The 19,773-nt window shown below is 36.4% G+C and overlaps 1 protein-coding gene across 2 annotated transcripts in view; it reads right to left on the reverse strand.

The window, feature by feature from the left end:
* The window catches only part of mbc (dedicator of cytokinesis protein myoblast city), a 643,249-nt gene that overhangs the window by 83,117 nt on the left and 540,359 nt on the right, over window positions 1–19,773 (reverse strand). The window contains exons 36-37 of one of the 2 annotated variants that reach the window (XM_090391142.1): window positions 16,925–17,043; window positions 4,465–4,494 (exon numbers count right to left, since the gene is read on the reverse strand). In XM_090391142.1, the coding sequence (XP_090247268.1) occupies window positions 4,465–4,494; window positions 16,925–17,043 (149 nt within the window). Of the gene's footprint in view, window positions 1–4,464; window positions 4,495–16,924; window positions 17,047–19,773 lie in introns of both variants that reach the window. The other variant, XM_090391141.1, reaches the window with a different exon arrangement.

The raw sequence follows: 19,773 nt of genomic DNA on the forward strand, positions 1-19,773 counted from the left end.
ATTTGGAGGAAAACTGTAGATAGGAAGTTAGTAATGATGTAATTTTTTCATGTAGTACTATCATATCCTGTACACCCCTTGAGGGTACATGGCAGGAATTTGATGATGATGATGATGATGATGGATTTGAAAATTGGGTTAGAAATAAAAGATATGATGAAAAATAGAAACAAGAGATATGATATGACAGTTCTGAGAAAAATTTGGGTAGTGAACAGATGACATCAATGGTATCATATTAAAAATGAGGATATAAGGAAGAAAACCAATAATGTTAGAATTCAGGAATAAGGTGATAGAGTACATAAGACAAATGGGACTAAGATCTATGTGGATGCAGCATGAGACAACTGCCTGTTTATCACAGGCTTATGTAAAATAAAATAAATAACAAGACTAGTTAGCAAAGCAAAATTTTTTTTTTTGCAAGGATGAAAGAAAACTGACCCAGAGGAAGACAAAGATCCATGTGGATTGATTTATTAAGAAGTGCCTCAGAAGAGCAAAATGTACGATCTGATGATATTAGAATCCCTGCAGATGACATATTAATTGTTGACAGACGTTGATAATAACATAAACTTACTATCATGATATCCTGTACAACGGCCAAGAGTACATATCACGAATTTCATGATGTGTTACTATCCCAAATTTTATTGTATCCGTTCTGTAACAAACAGGCGGCAGGTTTGAATTCTGTCATAGTCAGAACTGCAGGTATGAGATGAATTTTATTATAAAACATGAGACACCTGCCTGCTTAGAGGCTTATGTAAAATAAAATAAATAACAAATAAAAATGCAAATAACATATGAAGTTAACAAAAAAAAAAAAAAATCCTCAGCCCTACAGTAATTATTATTATTATTATATGCTACACATATATTAATAATTGTTATACTACACACACACCAGCTATCATTCTTGAATTCATTCACACTACCTGCACTCACAACATCCACTGGCAATCCATTCCAATCACACACCACCTTATGAGAGAAAAATCTAGCCCCCCCCCTTTTTAGCAGCATTCATTCTTAGCTTCCAAGGATGCCCCCTTTCCCCACTCTCCATAAATTGAAATCCTATATGACCCTTTCAGAAGCTCGTAAGTCTCAATCATATCACCCCTCTTTCTCCTGTTTGATAGTGTCTGAAGTCTACAAATTCTCAATCTGTCTTCATAATCAGTATTCCACAATCCTGATATCATTTTTAACATTCTGCTTTCACTCTCTCTCTCTTTCTCCAATATATCAGAATCGCAATGGAGACCAGACCTGCACACAAGAGTCCAAGTAAGGTCTTATCAAGGGCTTGTAAAGAGGCAAAATGACATCCTTATCTTTACATGTGAATGTTTATTTCAGCATTGCAGTTATCTTTTGAGTTGTATTTGCAATCTTTGCCACATGGCACCTGAACTTCAACTTCCTATCTACTAACACCTCAAGATCCCTAGCTTCATCAGCGTCTTCTAGCATAATCACACCAGTATAATATGATATTGGATATCTAATCACATCGAAGTGAATGCCTTTATATTTACTGACATTGAACTGATATCCATTTTCCCATGCCCACAATTCCAGCCTACCTATTCAAATCATGCTGCAAGTACTACATATCAGCAACATTCTTGATTACCCTATCATTGAATCATATCAACAAATAGCTGTATGTCGCTTATCAAATCCTTCCCAGTATCATTAATACCCATGGTACTATTGGAGTATAGGTTTACAGTTTTTCATGGGCACATAGAATAAGTCACATATCTCATATATGATGTATTATATATATATTAGAAAGTGGCCCTGATTGGCCAAGTGGTTAACACATCCACTCTCCAACCAAAAGAGCTGTGGGTCTGAATCATGCTGTGGGCATGGATTTTTATGATTGTCTTTAGGTGGGAGATGAATTTCATAGCACTGCTTACTAAGGCTTGAAAAAGTTCTTCTTTTTTTCATCTACAGAGTAGGGTTTTTGAACTTTGTACAAAACAAAATATGAAAAACTAAAATTCCTCAATCCAGCCATGGTACAAATGTACTATAGGATTAACAAAAACCTTTGTGGCTGGGAATCACGTAAATAAATAAATAAATAAATATATATATATATATATATACACACACACACATACTATAAGTATGTATTATGAGGGTGGTCTGAAATGTTCTCGGCCTCGACCATAGATGGCAACACTATCAGCAAGATTTTTTTTTTCTAAGTTGGTACATCTGTCATAAGCATCCATGTGAAACTGCAAGTCATTCTATCAAGTAGTTTGTTATATACAGCTGTCTGAAGCAAAAGTGCTGTCTGTATCTTTGAAATGGATAAAATTGAGTATTGTGCGGCTTTAAAATTCTTTGTAAAAGAAGGGTTAACGGCAAAAGAAATTCATTCAAAGTTCATAAAAGTTTATGGGCACTACTCTTCTCCTTCATTTTCGACAATTAAGAAATTGGTTGCTGAGTTTAAACGTGGCTGTACCAGCCTTGAAGATGATCCAAGTGAAGGACATCCAAAAAGTGTAACACCAGAAATCATTGATCAAGTGCATGATATGGTATTGGATAATCAGTGAGTCAAAGTGAGTGAAATTGCTGAGATTATAGGCATTTCAAAAGAATGTGTGGGATATATTTTGCAAGAAGAATTGCAAATGAAAAAGCTTTGCGCAAGATGGGTGCTGCACTTGCTCACAGCAGATCAAAATCACACTCACATGAATCTCTGAACAGTGCTTGGAGCATTTTAACAAGAATAAAACAGATTTTGTGCATCAATTTATTACTATGGATGAGACTTGGATTCACCATTACACACCAGAATCAAAACAGTGGACAGAAGCCAATTGTTCAGCAGCAAAGTTGGTTCCATCAGCAAGAAAGGCCATGGCATCGATGTTTTGGGATGCTAAAGGCATTTTGTTTATTAATTATCTTGAAAAGGGTAAAACAATAACCAGGCAATATTATTCTGATCTTTTAACCAGTCTAGATGAAAACATTTGTGAGAAAAGACCTGGTTTGCAGAAGAAAAAAAGTCATCTTTCATCAGGACAATGCACCTACTCATAAAGGTATTTTGACAATGGGAAAATTAAGGGATCTGCACTATGAATTGTTGGAACATCCACCCTATTCCCCAGATTTGGCTCCCTCTGACTTCTATCTCTTCCCAAAACTAAAAATCTTCCTCGCTGGTCAGCGTTTTTCTTCAAATCAAGAGGTGATTGCAGCTGTAGAGGGGTATTGAGGAGATCTTACCGAGAACCACTACAGGGATGGGATAATGGTGCTGGAGCATCGCTGGAATAAATGTATTAGTCACAAGGGAGATTATGTTGAAAAATAAAAATAATTTTGAAATTATAAATTTGTTTTTTGATTGTTAGGCTGAGAACTTTATAGACCACCCTCATATATACTTATATAAGTCGCATAAATATATAAATATATTTAATACACACACAGTTAGGTGAACATCAGCAGTCCAGAAAGCATTTTCTTTGTTACCAATAACTGTTCTAAAAGAAACTATCAGTTCAGACAGATCAAATCTCTTTCTATTCTTTCTACTTTTCTACTCTTTATTTCTTTCTTTCTAATATGACAATGAACCAATTACAGTAAAAATTTAATTCAATTTTCCAATTTTTGTATCCTGTGTTTCGCTGTGTGGTTAAGCAAATTGAAAACACATATGCAAATAGGAGGGAGGTTACAAAAGTATCAGTTTGCTAGAAATGAAACTTTCAGTCAACATGCAAAAATCCAATCTCTGGTTTCATTTCACCCTCTCTAAATGAATGTAGCCATAACTACATTAAATTGCAGGAATATACACAGCTGTTTATAAATTCATAACAATTCACTTTATTGAACAAATAAATTTTCTGCTATTCTTATTTTGATGTGATTCCTTTTAATCATAATATGAAATGATGAAAAATAACAAGCAATGATATGTTACTGGGCAGGTTATATGTTAATAAAATGATTATGCCAACATATGAGACACTATCCTTATTTTGTTCTTTTTATACCAAAGAAAAGAAACAGAAAGGACATGTTATGAAAAATAAAAACGACATGATAAGACAAATGCTTTAATAAATATTTTTCCAAGACTGTTACTATTAAAAAAAGATATTTTTAAATGAAGAGAAGGAGGTTTGCATTTGTGATGCAAATGATGATATTTTTATTTTTAATATAATAATGGCCTATTAATTTTAGTCAACTCTCATTATAATCTTATAGTGAATTTACAGGGAACAAAATATTAGGTTGGATGTACAATGAATTTCTTTTAGAATGTCATTTATGAGAGAATGTTTGTGTAGTCTGTTTTAGTAAGTGAATTGACTATAGTAGTGTTTGCTATAGTGGTGGACTGTATAATGCCATTTAAATAAGATATATAATAGTATGAAAAAAGCTAACCTTGAGCCAGAGATAACAGTTTTTCTTGTTCTGAAAAAGAAGTTAAAAATAAAAATATTAATAGAAATGTCTGAAAAATGAAAATAAAAGTAATCTATATATTAAAAAAAAGTTCCCTTTCATAACAAAATACATCTGATGTAACATTTACAGGGCAACCATAATTTACAACTGATTAATTGAAGATGGATGCTACTGCTTTGATGTTCAAGTCCAACTTATGCTACAAATATTCTTTTCAATTGGTTAAAAAAAATCATGCATCAAGTGTGAGCAATAACATCAAATTGAAACAACAGTCTAAACCAGCAGTTGCCAATCTTTTAATAAGAGATACTGAAAATTTTCAATTTTGGTACCACTTATTGAAATATTAAAAGAAACAAAGAGGACCCATACTTCCAGAGAAACACATGATAATCAGGATAGTAAGGATAACAATTTTATCTTCTCCAGTTCTCAGAATGTTTTTTGCAATGAATCTGATGACTGAATTTTAACCAGAAAATGTAATTGTAATATTGCAGTGAGAGAAATCACATGAAGCTAAATGAAAGGAAATGTTGATGTGACATTAAATTATGTAAGCAGTCGAGCAAGATACACAGATTACCTTGATTGATGCAGACTTGTACTAAACTCTGAATGCTGCACAGCAACTTAATAAAGCAACAATGCCATGCAAGTAAGTTTCACAGGAAGGAATAGAAAACAATGCAAGATAAGACTTGCTTTCAATTTTAAGCTTATATAGATATCTGCTCAGAGGATGAACAAACAAAATATTTGAAAATCAACACATGATCTGTCAACTCCTAGATTGAAAAGAAATAGATAAAACGTGTAGATTTTGATATATTTTTACTGTTCATCTTGAGAGCAGATGTCTACGTATTTCTCATCAATTTTAATACAGCAATCCTTCGATTAATGCGCCTAATGAGTTCTTCAAAACAGCAACAGGCGTATTCATTGAAAACGCACTAATCCAATATAATAACCTATGGGAAAAAGTATAATTTGTTCCTCAAATTTGTTTAAAGAAGAATTAGGGTATATCTCAGGGTCTAGTTAAAGGAAAACCATGAAGCTGAATGACAATAAAACATATTCAGATTATAAATTTATTATTCTACTTCTTAACAAAGTGAACTAACGTAGTTTGGTGGACATTCTGTTTCTTTTATTCAGACAACTGACAGTATAGCCCTATTGCCTCTTCTACTACTTCTGCAAATTTTACTACTTCTCTCTTCATCAGGGTCAGTGTCTAAGTATTAGTGCTTAAAAACTCCAATTGTACAAAAAATATTTTCAAATTGTTTCTGTGAAATCTTTTTGCGCTTGTCAGTGATTAAATTTTCTTCATATTCTTCAGGATCTTCCCACTGTGTAACTCAATTTAGCAGGTCGGAATCACTCAATTTCTCAGAATGAGATTTAATTAACTTAGATTCATTTGAAAAGCATTTAAAATCATTTGCACAATGTGGAGGAATGTGCTTCTAAACGACTCACATATTGCTAGCAGTAATTTCATTCACCTTTGAGACTTTATAACAAGAGGTTTAGGGGAAGTGGCTGGTCTTTAGTGGAGAGGATAAGAGATGCCAATTTTTTAAATGGTTTGTAACTAGTTGAGAAGTCATATTTTTTTAGGATTTTTGTTAGTTTTTTAATCTCTGCTATGAAGGGGGAGGAGTGGGTTGAGGTCAACTGGTTTTAATATTTTTTGGGGGTTGTGGCCATTGGCTAAGAAGGTGTTAAGGATATAGTTAAGTTCAGTAGTTAGGGCATTGTTATCTGAACTGATTAATTTTGCCCTGTTATATAGGATTCTTATAATCCCATATTGTTGGGAGAAAAGAGGTGGGGGATGACTGCTGGTGAATGTATCTACCTGTATGTGTAGGTTTTCTGTAAACAGAGAAAGTCAGGGGGTCCATCAGGCTGGCATGTAATCAGAGTGTCTAGGAAAGGGAGACTGTTGCTGTTTTTCTTTTTCAAGGTAAACTGGATTCTGGGATGTTGATTGTTTAAATGTGTTTAGAAATTGTGGAGTGTATCCAGGCCATGTGGCCAAATGGTGGGTTTAGGTGGGGCAGAGTTTAAGGCTTTTTCTTCAAAGGTCTCCATAAAGAAGTTGGCCAGGGTGAAGAGAGTGGAGAAGCCATTGCTGTTCCCTCCATCTGTTTGTAGACTTTTCCTTGGCAAACAAAATAGTCTGAGTTCATGGTGAACTGAAAGAGAGCTGAGATATTGGAAAGAAATTTGGCTTGGGAGGTCTAAGGTATCTTTGAGTTGGACATTGTGAATAAGGAGGAAACATCAAAACTGACCATTATGTCAGTGTGTTGGAGTGAGAGATTTTCTATACTGGCTTTAAAGCGGGCTGAGTTTTTTGTGTGAAGGTACATGTGTTGCTAGTATATTGTGTGAGCACTGTGGCTAAATGTTTGTCTAATTTGTATATTTGTATGTGTGGTGGTGGTGGTGGTGGGGGAATCAGTGCCATCCACAATGGGACGTAATGGTACATTTTGCTTATGGATTTTTGGTAGTCCATATATCTGGGGAGGAGGGGGGGGGGGCTAGAGTTAAAAGGTTTTAGTCTGTCACTTCCAAGGCCAGGAGGTAACCTTCTTAAGGAGCCTATGGAGTGTTCTGATTTGGGTGCTGGTGGGATCATATTCTATAGGGAGGTAGGCAGAATGATCTAAAAGTAAAGAGACAAGTACACTTGTGTAATCTGATTGCTTTAGTAATTACTATTTTTTTGTTACTTTTCATTTCTTGCAGAGCTTTGAATTCTTCTTTTGATAGGTTGCTTTTTGGTGGTTTGGCTTGGGTATGAACACTGACTACATTCAGTCTGATATTGTTGGCAATATGGTTGGGAAGGATGTGGATACCTCGTTCTACCTGTATAATTATTTTTTTCTGCAGGGATCTTTTTAGGTGCTATTACAAAGTAGTGGCCATGTGTGAGTGTGCTGACTGCTTCAGGCTTCAGGATAAGGGATGACAGGTTTATTACCATGTTGAGGTTTGGAAGCTGAGTTCTTTTGTAAACTTTCAAATTTTTTAATATGCTGACATTGTATTTTTTGAAATTATTTTTTTGCTGAAGCATTCAAGATGCTGGAAAGGATCATCCAAAGATTGATGTTCAGTGAATCTGCAAGCTCTACTTCTAGTGCACAAATAGCTTTGTTGGTGTCAGCCAAGAGAATGCAGGTGGGCAATCTGCTCTCATAGAAGAGTGAGGGTAGTACGTCTGTATATGCAGAAACTATCCTGGACATTGACAAGGCAGTACAATCAGATGGGATTTTGCCAAGTATTTCAAGAGAATTACCACCAGAAGAGTCTCTAAAACACAGAAAGGTTTATACAGAAGGTGAAGTAATGATAAAAATTAAAGTGTTTCATTCTATTTAAATACCTTAATTTTATTCCTAGAGAGAGATTAAAGAGAATGAAATGAATGTCTTGAAATGTTAACTATTCTGGAATTCCAAATGTTAACCACAAGGCAATGGAGCTGGATGGGATTTCACCTGGTTTTAGAGAAATGCTATGGAAATAATAATGGCAATAAAGTTGTTCATAATTGAACAACTGGTTCAGAAAGTCTTGCAAATGAAAGTGTCTCTCAGGAGTGGAAAGGTTGTGGTGGTAAAATGGAAGCATCACACTGCAGACTATCACATTCTTTTAGCAGTTGTTCAGATTATGAAAAAATTATTAAGACTAGTATGCAGAAATGAATAGATGGGAGCAAGGTCATTTATGGAAGCCAGCATGGATTTGTTAATGGATAGTCATGTTCTATTAATGTGGTCACATTTTAGAATATGGTTACAAAGAGATGATAGAGAGGAATGAACATACCATGCTATTTTGAATTTCATAAAAGCATTTGATATAAGTTGATATTTTAGTTGCAAGAAAAGGATTTAGATAACTATGTAGATTGGAATGAACTGGCTGGTTGGCTCATGGTTTACCGGCAGAAGAAAAGGAAAGGTCATACTGCATCACATTAAAGGTTATTGCAACATATAAATAGTCAAAGACAAACTAGTAAACAATAAGCATGTATTAAAACTAAGCCAAGCAATGCAGTACATACATATAAATAAAATTACAGCAAAGGTTACGGCAGTACATAAACAGTCAAAGAGAAATTTGTAAATAATATATATGCACAAAAATTCAGTTTAGCAATACAGTATCTAAATTACAGTTATCAAAATCCTACATGTATACGAAATTACAGTCAAATGTATTTGTACAAATTAATTATTTGTAGACGGTTGAAAACTTCATGCAATCTGCCTGAGTATGATAACATCTGCTTGAGTGTATATGGCTTGGCTAGATAGGCAAAAATTTCATTCCTCTCTTGTGTAAAGTGCTGGCACCCCACCAGAATATGACAAACAACAAATCATGTTTTGCATTTTTCACACATGGGAGGGTCATCAGCCCTCAGTAAATAAGAATGTGTAAGATGACCATGACCTATGTGGAGCCTAGCAAGAACAACTTTCTTTCTTCTCTTTCTACTTTGACTAAAATGCCAATGCTTAATTTCAGGCTTAATGTCATATAACTTGTTTGTGAATGCTTCCTGCAATGATGACTGCCAATGAGCAATTAGCTTTGATCTTATAAACTTTCTGTAGTCTGTATATGATAATGACAAACAGTATGTGGAGAAAGTATTATGAGCTGGTCTAGGGGCTGGCTGCATCTGCAGTCTCATTTCCCTTAATTCCAATGTGGCTAGGAATCCAGCACAACCGAATATCAAAATTAAGGGTGTTTTCATTTTGTACAACAGGTGTAACCTCATACAGCACTGGATGTGGATTATACATAAGAGAGGAGATAGCCTGTAAAGGGCTCAATGAGTATATAAATCACACACTTTTGGTAGCAGTTTTCTTTTATATGCACAAGTGCAAGCTGAATGGCATGCAATTCTGCTTTATAATTACTGCAATCAGGTGGGATCTGGTTGGAGATAGTAATGTCATGAAACACAGCAGTACAGCCAACAGAGGTATCAGTTCTTGAGCCATCAGTACAGAGATGGGTAAGAAATCAGAGTGGCCTGCGCTTTGTGCATTAAACAATTGCAGGTAGTCAGATAGAGTATGAAACATCTGTAGTTAGTTGACAAAGTGAGAAATTGCAGGATGGAGTGCAAACCTGCCATAGAAGGATGCTGTTATGTTTGATGTAAGCAATGTGTCAACATTCATGCCAACAGCTTTCATAGGCTCTTTAACATGCACAATAAAAGAATGTATGGCAGTTTGACTTTCTGTGATATTGAGCTTTCCAATGTAGAGAAAAAACATTAGTCCATGTAGGATGATCTGGAAGAGATTTATCTATAGTGCATAATTAAGAGAGAACTGTTTCCATCTAAGTGATAGAGCTAGTTCATTTGCGTCAACATAAAACCTTGAGTGGGTGATGTGTGAAAGGCACCAGTAGCTGTATGAATATCCTGATGATAGATAGGATTCAACCATTGCAGGTTATTCTGCCTGGAAGAACTATAGACTTGAGATCCATAATCCAGCTTTAAACATACAAGTGCACAATAAAGACGAAGCAATGAAGATCGATCGGCACCCCATTCAGTAGAGGATGGAGTGCGAAGGAGATTCAATGCTCTTTTGCACTTTTCTCTTAGTTGACAAATGTAAGAAATGTAAGTTTTTCTGTCAAAGATGAGTCCCGAGAACTTGGCTTCTGTTGCTGCTGGAATAATAGTTCATCCCATTCTTAATTCAGGATCTGGATGAAGAGTACATTTTCGCCAGAAGTGTACACAGACACTTTTTTCTGTTGAAAACCTAAACCCATTACTAAGAGCCCATAGAAAAACATGATCGATTGTTTGCTGAACTTGTTTTTCAATAACCCTCTTGTTATGAGAGTGACAGTAAATTGTGAAGTCAACATATAGAGCACTGTCTACAGTAGGAGGAAGCTGTTCAGTGATTGAATTAACTTTGATAGCAAAAGAGTGTCACACGTTAGAGCCTTGGGCAACACCTTGTTCTTGATGATATGGCCAAGATATTGTACTTCCCACTCCGACCTGGAAAGTTCACTTGGTCAGAAAGTTTCGAATAAATACAGGAAAGTGTACTCTAAGACCTAGGTTATAAAGGTCTTTTAATATGCCATATCCCCAGGCTGTGTCAAAGAAAACTGAAACTAGATTTTCTCTTCAGAAATGCATCTCTTATACAAGTTTCTAAATGAACCAAATAGTCTAAAGTTGAACTATGTCTACGAAAGCCACATTGTGTATTGGAGAGAAGATTGTTGCTTTCTAAATACCAGAGAAGTCTGGCATTAACCATTTTTTCTAATATCTTACAAAGAGACAGCTGATCAGAGCAATAAGTCAATAATTATTTGCTTATGTTGAATCCTTTCCTGGTTTTGGGATAGTAATGACAACTGACTTATGCCAAGAATCTGAAACTCTTCCTCCACAAGTATTCTAATGCATATTAAGAGGAGATCCAGAGAGGATGATGGTAGATATTTTATCATTTCATAATTGACGTCAGCAGGCCCTACTGCACTAGAGTGAGACAGTAGAAGAGCTCTTTTTAGTTCCTCCTTAACAAATGGTTGATTGTATGGCTCAAGCCCATTGGTAGAAAAATTTAGCTTTTGCTTTTCTTTTTTGCTTTTCTTCATATCCTCCTGAATTTAAAAATTCAGGAGGATATGAAGCTGTTACTGAGATTCTGGCAAAAGTTTCTCCCCAAATGTCTGCAATAGCTTTGGGATCAGCAATAACATTTCCATTACGGTCTAAGATAGACAAATGGTGTGTTCTATATCTACCTTTCATTTTCCGGATTTCATCCCATACAACTTTTGCATTGGTCATTTGATTAATTGATGAAGTAAATCAGATCCAAGATTGTTTTTGACTCTGACGTCTCACATAACGTGCTTTGGCCCAAGCACGCTTAAAAGCTATTAAGTTGATATGGTGGGGTATCTACGAGATATACCCCATGCTCTGTGTTGATCTTTTTTTTTTTTTTTTTTCAGCTTTCTGGCATTGGGTTCCACTAAGGCTCTGGATAGAGTGGAAAGAGAGACGACATTCTTGGAATGCAGGCTGTTACTGCCTAGACAATGCAGTTTGTTACATATTGTACCACTTCACTGATAGGTGTTTGACAGACAGTATTAACATTAAGTTTTTCAAGATGGGAAAAAGTATTCCAGTCAGCCTGGTCCATTTTCTATATGAGCATCTGTGTAGGGAGAACATGGTTCCTGTGAAGACATTGTGCAAAGAACAGGAAAGTGATCACTTCCATATATGTTCTCTTTGACATCCCACGAGTAGTGAAAGAATGGAAGGGAAACAGATTGTAAGGTCAATTGCAGAATATAAGCATGTAGGCATATGGAAGAAAGTAGTGAGTCTATTATTCAAAAGGGAGAGGTCATTATTGTCAAGGATTTTTTCAATGATTTGACCTCATCTATTTGTGTTGGCACCACTCCACAGAGTACTGGGGCCATTAAAGTCACACATAAGAAGAATGGGTTCAGGCAGTTGCAAGATAAGGTTATCAAGATCCATTTCATTTAACTCAGCACTCGGTGGTAAACAAACCATGAACATACTATAATAAGAAATACCACTGATAGGTGAATCACTACTGTTTCCAGAGCAGTATTAAGTTGGACATGATGGAAAGGAGTATGACTGCCGAGTAGGATAGCTACTCCGTGATGAACAGGAACACCTCTGGTTACAAAACTGAAGGTATGCTGCGTACAACAGTAAAATTCCTTAAGCTAAGATCCTCATTGGGTCTTAAGTATGTTTCCTGTAGGCAGAACAGAAAGGTTTGTGTAAGTTAAGGGATATTACATCCCATATCGTTTCTTAGCCGAATAAGAAACTCAAAGAGTTTCATGCCGAATATAGTAGAAACTATATAAAGTTCGGCGATTCCAAGCGTAAGCAAATACCTGGATACAGCAGCAACTGACCCTTAAGGTAGTGTAAGCTGAGGCAACTCATGTCAAAGGTGGAGCAAGCTCCGATCACTATTCTTGATATTTACCCATAATGTGAACTTAGCTCCTAGGAGCTGTATTACTGTTCTACATTATGAGAGAAGGTCACTACCCAGACTGGTTTCAACCTTTATTGAGGTCTCATCAGTGAGTAGGTAGACCTAGTTAATATCAAGTTTGTAGCGAACAGAACTTACAACCTGTCTATGAGTATTGCCGAGAGGTGTCCTAATAAATTATTAGATATATGAAGAGCCAAAGGCTTCAATTCGGCGACATATGACTTGTTTAAGTTAAGGGATATTACATCCCATATCGTTTCTTAGCCGAATCCAGGTATTTGCTTATGCTTGGAATCGCCGAACTTTATATAGTTTCTACTATATTCGGCATGAAACTCTTTGAGTTTCTTATTCGGCTAAGAAATGATACGGGATGTAATATCCCTTAACTTAAACAAGTCATATCGCCGAATTGAAGCCTTTGGCTCTTCATATATCTAATAAGAAAGGTTTGTGTTTCTGCAGTAAAATCTCTGATATCAGTGATATTCTGGCAAAACCCACGACAGCTCCATTGTAAAAATTTTCCTGTTGTTTTGGCTTTATAGACTTGTTTGGTTTTCAGAGGTCGAGGACTTACCTTTGTCAGGTTTATATTGTTTGTCAATTGTTTTTTTGGGAAGAGTGGATAGTCAGTGTCCATCTCTTCCTCTGGTAAAATATTCAATACATCTGATGTGTCAGGTTCAGTTGGCAAGTTTGATTTACTTTCAGTGGATACCAAAGTATCCATTTTTTCTGTGGTGGTGGTGGTGGGGTGTCTGGTGGTTTATCTCTATGAGATATTTTTGACATAATTTTTTTGACAAATGGGTTCTCTTCAAATGGAACCATTTTTGGGTAGTCTCTAGAGTAAGGCCATAGGTCATATGATTGATGCACTCAACAGAGAAGCACTCATGATCATAAAGTTCAGGTATGGTGAAATTATCAGATGATAAAATAGACATGAGTTTGAGTTGCTGTTGACATTTTTTTAATTGTTACCCTTTCAGCATAAGAGGATCTCAGAGTAGATGTGGTGGCTAACTTTATTTTTGCATCTTGATATGATATGTTTGGTCCTGTTTTAATTTTTTATAATTCTTTTTCATCTTTCCCTTTCTGACATGCATGATAGTGAGCTGAATGATCTCCCTGACATTTGACACATTTAGTTTTTTCTGCAGAGCAAGATTTGTTATCATGCTCTTTACTGCCACACCAGGCAGTTTGGGCATGTACATATTTCTGACAGTTAAACATCTAAGTTATTAGGGATGTATGCTCTAAGCAGACAGTTGAGATACCCTGCTTTTACAGATGTTGGAGGCTTAGGTGCATCAAAAGTAAGGATGATGTTCCTGGTTGGAACCAGGTGATCATCCCTATGTATCAGGATGCGCTTCACACCTGTCACTCCCTGATCTTTAAGCTCTGAACATATCTCTTCATCAGGAACAGCACAGAGATTCCATTTTGATATCACTCACATAAATTGAGTGTTTTATGTTTAGTGTGATTCGTACTGAATCCATTGATGTTGCTGACATGATCTTTCCACAAGGATATTACTAAAATATAATTTCTTAACAGTTTTGGGAGGTCCTGCCAGTCCTTCTAAACCCTTTTGAATAAAGAAGGGTGCCATCTTCTTTATTGGCATTTCACCTGTTGCATGGATGATCAAAAACACAGGTACATTTTATACTAGTATTATATATCTTTTGTTTCATACTTCTGTTACCAAATGCTGTATCTATGGCATCAATACTTGGTTGAGACTTTTGTGAGTCTCTAAAACGTATGAAGAATATGAAGAATTCATGCTGAAGGAATTTTTAGTTTGGCACCAGAGCTCTCCACCCATTATGGAGACACATGAATGTCCACTAACTGGTAAGCAATGACTGTGCTCAGGAGTGGAATGCTAGGGCTATCCTGAATGCCATATACCAGCACAACAGCAAGCCTTCGATCCCAACCCCGGACCATGGGGGTGAGAGACTTACTACAACACCACTAACCCTTGCAGGCAAACCTGCTAGCCAAATGATCCTGGCTGCACCATCCAGGATCATTGGAAAGAGCCTATCTTGCCAAAGCAGCGGCTAAAGTAATGCAAGACTATCAGGATCCCTTTTCCATATGTCCATGGGTCGCAATGCATGGCAAACATGACAGCGTTTGGATCCTAGTGATGGTGGTCTAGAAGATAGTCAAAAACGACTCAGGAGAAGTAGAGCAAAGAATATGGGAAGAAAAGTAAAGAAAGAAAAAGAGGAAGAATTAAAAGGATCAGTCCCCTCCATTATATGAATAGGTGCCTCACAGGCAGGGGAATGAACTGGCAAGCTACTAATATTAAAGAGCTATCCAAAGGGGAACAATATAAAACAGGAGAAAGGGTATACATGGAATTCCACAGAGCTTATTATTATTATATGTGAATCCTGCTCGTGCAATGCTGTATAATACATTATTACCTTAGTACTATGGGGAGGCTAAGATTAAGATAATCTATACTGTATTCTAGAAACCAAACAGCACTTTTTTTTATCCAAGATACTTCAGGTCTTTAAATAAGCAAGGTGAAAATTGTGCAGAAAATACTGAAAATTATCTGCTGCCTAAAAATATTCAAAAACATCCATGTTCAGTGAGATTGAAATCCAGAGCCTGTTATAGTTAGTGAGCAAAGATACTTGCCAACACAGCCATCATGGTACAAAGTTGAGGAGGGATCTAATGATATTGTTGTGGCTACTCTTCAGGACTATTTCAATAGGTCTCAAAGACAATAAAGAGCTTTCAATGGAATCAATCAAAGGCAGAACGGAGGTGTGCATCTTTGTGAAGGAACACAAAAGTGGCAAATCAGTTCTATAAAGCTCTGATCAGAATAATACAGATTGCTGTGCACAGACCCATCACCTTGACTTTGAGGAGATTAGAAAACTTGATATAGATTAGAAAAGATGATATAAAAGTAAATAACAAAGATATTGGGAATGTGGAAAATTATTTGTAGCAGATTGAGAGCACATCATACGTAGGACTGGAATGATAGAAAGAGGGAGAGTGATATGATTGGGATGAGTAAGTTGTTGAGAGGTATTTACTGGATGGACACTGAAGAGATTTTACAAAGAATAAGAGAGGGAACAAAAAGCCACTCCTGGAGTTGTGCGAGGGTGTATGAAATAGTTTGTTTTCTGCATAAAGAGTAGTGGGTGACTGGAATGCATTACCTGAGAGGATGGCAAGAGTTAAGTGAATGAATGTCGTGATGGGGAGAAAGTGGAGAGGATCCAGAGACGAGTGACCAAGATGATAGCAGGTCTGTGGAATGAACCTTATGAGAATAGGTTGAAGATTTGTGGGTTGCAGAGATTGGACGATAGGTGAAGGAGGGGTGATATGATTGAGACATTCAAAACTGAAGGGTTTCTATAAGATTGGTCCAGAAGATATTTTTGAAAATATGACTGGTGGTGGGAGGACTAGGGGCCATACATGGAAGCTGGGCAAGAGCGTGGTTGACAAGGGTGTTAGAGCTAGGTTTTTTACTTGGAGAGTGGTGAATGAGTGGAATAAGCTTCCAGAGTCTGTTGTGGCTGCTACGACCGTGAATGAGTTCAAGGCAAGGTATGATAGATACTGTGTCAATGTCGAATAGTTGTTCTTGACATGATGTTAGGGCCTCCCTTGATGAGTTGCCCGGAACAACAACAACAATAATAATGTGTGCAAACCTTCTGTGATAAGTCTTGCAACTCTATGAAAGTCCTATACTAATATTATTATTATATTATTCTATGTATATTTCAGTAAACCAAGAATATAAATAAATATAAATATAACATACAATATAAAAATTTTTCATACCAGTTAAGTAATGAATTCAACATATTTTTCATACTAAAAACATATTGCATTTTTTACATGGAATAGATAAAAATATTAAATTTTAAAATATATATTAAAACTTTTAAACAGAATGGGCGAGGAAAGATTAGCAAAACAAGTGTTCTCTGCCAGGTTGGCAGGAAAAAGACCCAGAGGAAGACCAAGATATAGGTGGATTGATACGGTACAAAGTGCCTTAGATGATAGAAATATAAGATCTGATAATGTTGGAGTCTTGACAAGTAACAGACTGATTTGAAGGAAAACTGTAGATAGGAAGTTAGTAATGATGTAAATATTTCATGTAGTACTATCATATCCTGTACATCCCTTGAGGGTACCTGTCAGGAATTTGATGATGATGATATTAAAACTTTTAAATGAAAAATCCATTTTAAAAAATGATTTAAAAAGACACTCACAATTCTGAAATATTAACAGCAATATCTGATATTCTGTCATCTTGTATCTTTGATGGCGATGGTAACAGTTTTATTTTTCTCATAGTGACAAAAAGTCGTTCTTGAAGTTCAGTAGGTGGCTGCTAATGGAAAGAAAAATAAAGCTAACTTAATTACTTAATTAATGCTTAGGTTTGATAGTAAAAAATATAAATAGTGAAGTGAAATGTGTGAGATACTAGAGACTGTAGTATATATATTTAAAATGGATTAAACACATATATTGAAAAATATGTTATTGGTACATTACACAGATAATTTGAGTATCAGAAAAACTTACTGTTACTATCCATTGGTGCAACTGATAAGGGCTATTTCTGAACAAGTGCAGCAAAATTATCAATATACTAGTAAAACAATGGAGACACATCACACAAATTATCATATAAACTAATTCTCATCTTTATTCATTTTGGCTACTTTTGTATTATGGAATATGTTACCTATATATACTTATTATTTTCCTGACCTCCACAGAGCCAACAAGACTCACTGTAGGAGATCAATGCTAGACAACACAAAGCTTATTGTACCACTCCTTAAACTTATCCATCGTTTGCATTTTCTCCACCCTTCCAGGCAATGCATTCCATGCTCCTATCACTCTTCATGCAAAAAACCTACTTCTTACCCTTTTACTCACTACTTCCTTGACCCTTCTCCTCGTTCTACCATATGAACAATCTTCCCAGTGTCAACCTAATAATAACATTTCAACAGCTTAAATGTCTCAATAATATCCCTGCACATCCAAATTTTTGTTATCCATCTCTGCATCATCTCCAAGTAACTTTATCCCTTTCAAATCTTAGTGACCCATATCAGCCATGAATATTCAGATGATGTCAGTTTTATACAATGGAACCAATACCCTTTTAACTCTTGTGGTCCATGCCTTCCTCAACATTGCATCAATTCTCAGAGATGTCTTCACAACCTTTGCAACATGTTCTCTAATCTTCAAATTTCTATCCAGAATCACCCCAAGATCCCTTACTTCCTCCTCCTCTTCTTCTTTCAGTATAACTCCACCAAGTGAGCATGAAGCATCCCATCTCTGGATTTCAAAATTTAAAACCTTGCATTAAACTGATATCCCTCATTCATTTGCCTACCTTTCAGCTTATTCAAATCCTCTTCAAGAGCCAAAACATCAGCACTATCACTAAAAGTATCACCAAGCTTCACATCATCTGCAAACTGAATATCTTCCTGTAGTCCCATGACAATATAATTTATATAAAAGATACTGAGCAACAATGGTCTCAGTATGTGGAACTTCACTTTGTACTGCACAATAATGAAATAGATTTATGTTTTTTTTTTTTTTTTTGCCATTATGTTAGGTAAAGGTTCAATATATTAGACAAATGATGAAACTGAAAATAATAAATATCAGAATTTTCACTTTCCATATATATATGCCAGAGTTTGATATTAAGAGGACAAATGAAAACTCACTCATAATCTTTATGTGTAAAGGATAATAATAATAAAACCATTTTTGCATAGAATAAGCAGAATAATTATTTTAATATCCATTAATAATATAATTAATACAATTCATCATTATTTATTCACTAGTCATACTTAGTTTTGCATTAGGACCCCTCCCTGCAATTTACATGTTCAGCATGATAACCACATGATATCAATGTTGCATGCGGCTATTTTAAAGTGCACACCTATCCCTATGCATGTAATCAGTAAATATTTGCCAGTAATGGGGGAAACGTGGCAATGTAAGTCCATTTGACCACGGGCAGATAGTTGGGGCCTGGAGGGCAGCACCAGTATTTTGGATACAGCTGCACTTATTGGTTGCTTCTATACTACTATATCAAGGATGCACCAGGACTGGATTAATCATGAACAGATATCTAGCAGAAGGGCTCACACTGATCACCCATGCCTGATTGATCATATAGGTGAGCATTAGGTGTAACAACTGGTATCTCAGCAATGATGCGCAACAGTCACACAGCTCACCCCCTGGTATAATAACAGTGGGGCAGTTCAACTTATTTCCACATGCACAATGTGCTGCACCTTGCTTTGCCTGGGGTTTCACAGCTGGAGACCAACAAGGGTACCCATGATGATGGCCAGGCATTGCAAAACAATGCCTTACATGGGCCAAGGAACATTGGCAATGGACTCTTGACAGATGGATGAGGTCATCTGGAGTGATGAGTCCTGTTTCCTGCTGCTGCTGCACCATGCTGATGGCTGGGTTCGCATTTGGCATAAACAGTAAGAAGCCCTATCCCCTAGTTGCACAGTTAGGATTAAACAGGAAAATGGAGGTGGTATTATGGTATGGGGGGAGAGCTTTCTCCTGCCATGCCCTAGGTCTGTTGGTTACCATCCCACACTGAATGGCGAATGCTACAGGGACCTATTATCTGACCATACCCATCCATACCTGCAGGAGGTCTATCTCGAATACAGTGTCATCTTTCAACAGGACAATTCACCCAAAAATTGGGCTCATACAACTGCTGAGTGGTTGGAGGAACACGACAACAAATTCACCACATTGCCTTGGCCCCCCCCAAACTACCCTGACTCTAACCCAATTAAACACATGTGGGGATATTTTAGAACGGGATGTGAGAACTGCTGATTTTCCTCCATGGAATGTGCGTGAGCTGATGGAGTTGCTGCAGTGGACATGGTCGAGTTATGCATGGAGGATGTTCGACACCTCGTGGAATCTGTTCCTAGGCATCTGCAAGCCGTGATTGCACAGAGAAGTGGACAAATATGTTATTAGATGGGTGTTCATAGTGCAAAGCTAACACAGCATA

Source organism: Typopeltis vanoorti, chromosome 4 (assembly GCF_054136105.1).
Source record: "Typopeltis vanoorti isolate ZY-2024b chromosome 4, IOZ_Tvanoo_1.0, whole genome shotgun sequence".
In the NCBI taxonomy this organism is placed as follows: domain Eukaryota; kingdom Metazoa; phylum Arthropoda; class Arachnida; order Uropygi; family Thelyphonidae; genus Typopeltis; species Typopeltis vanoorti.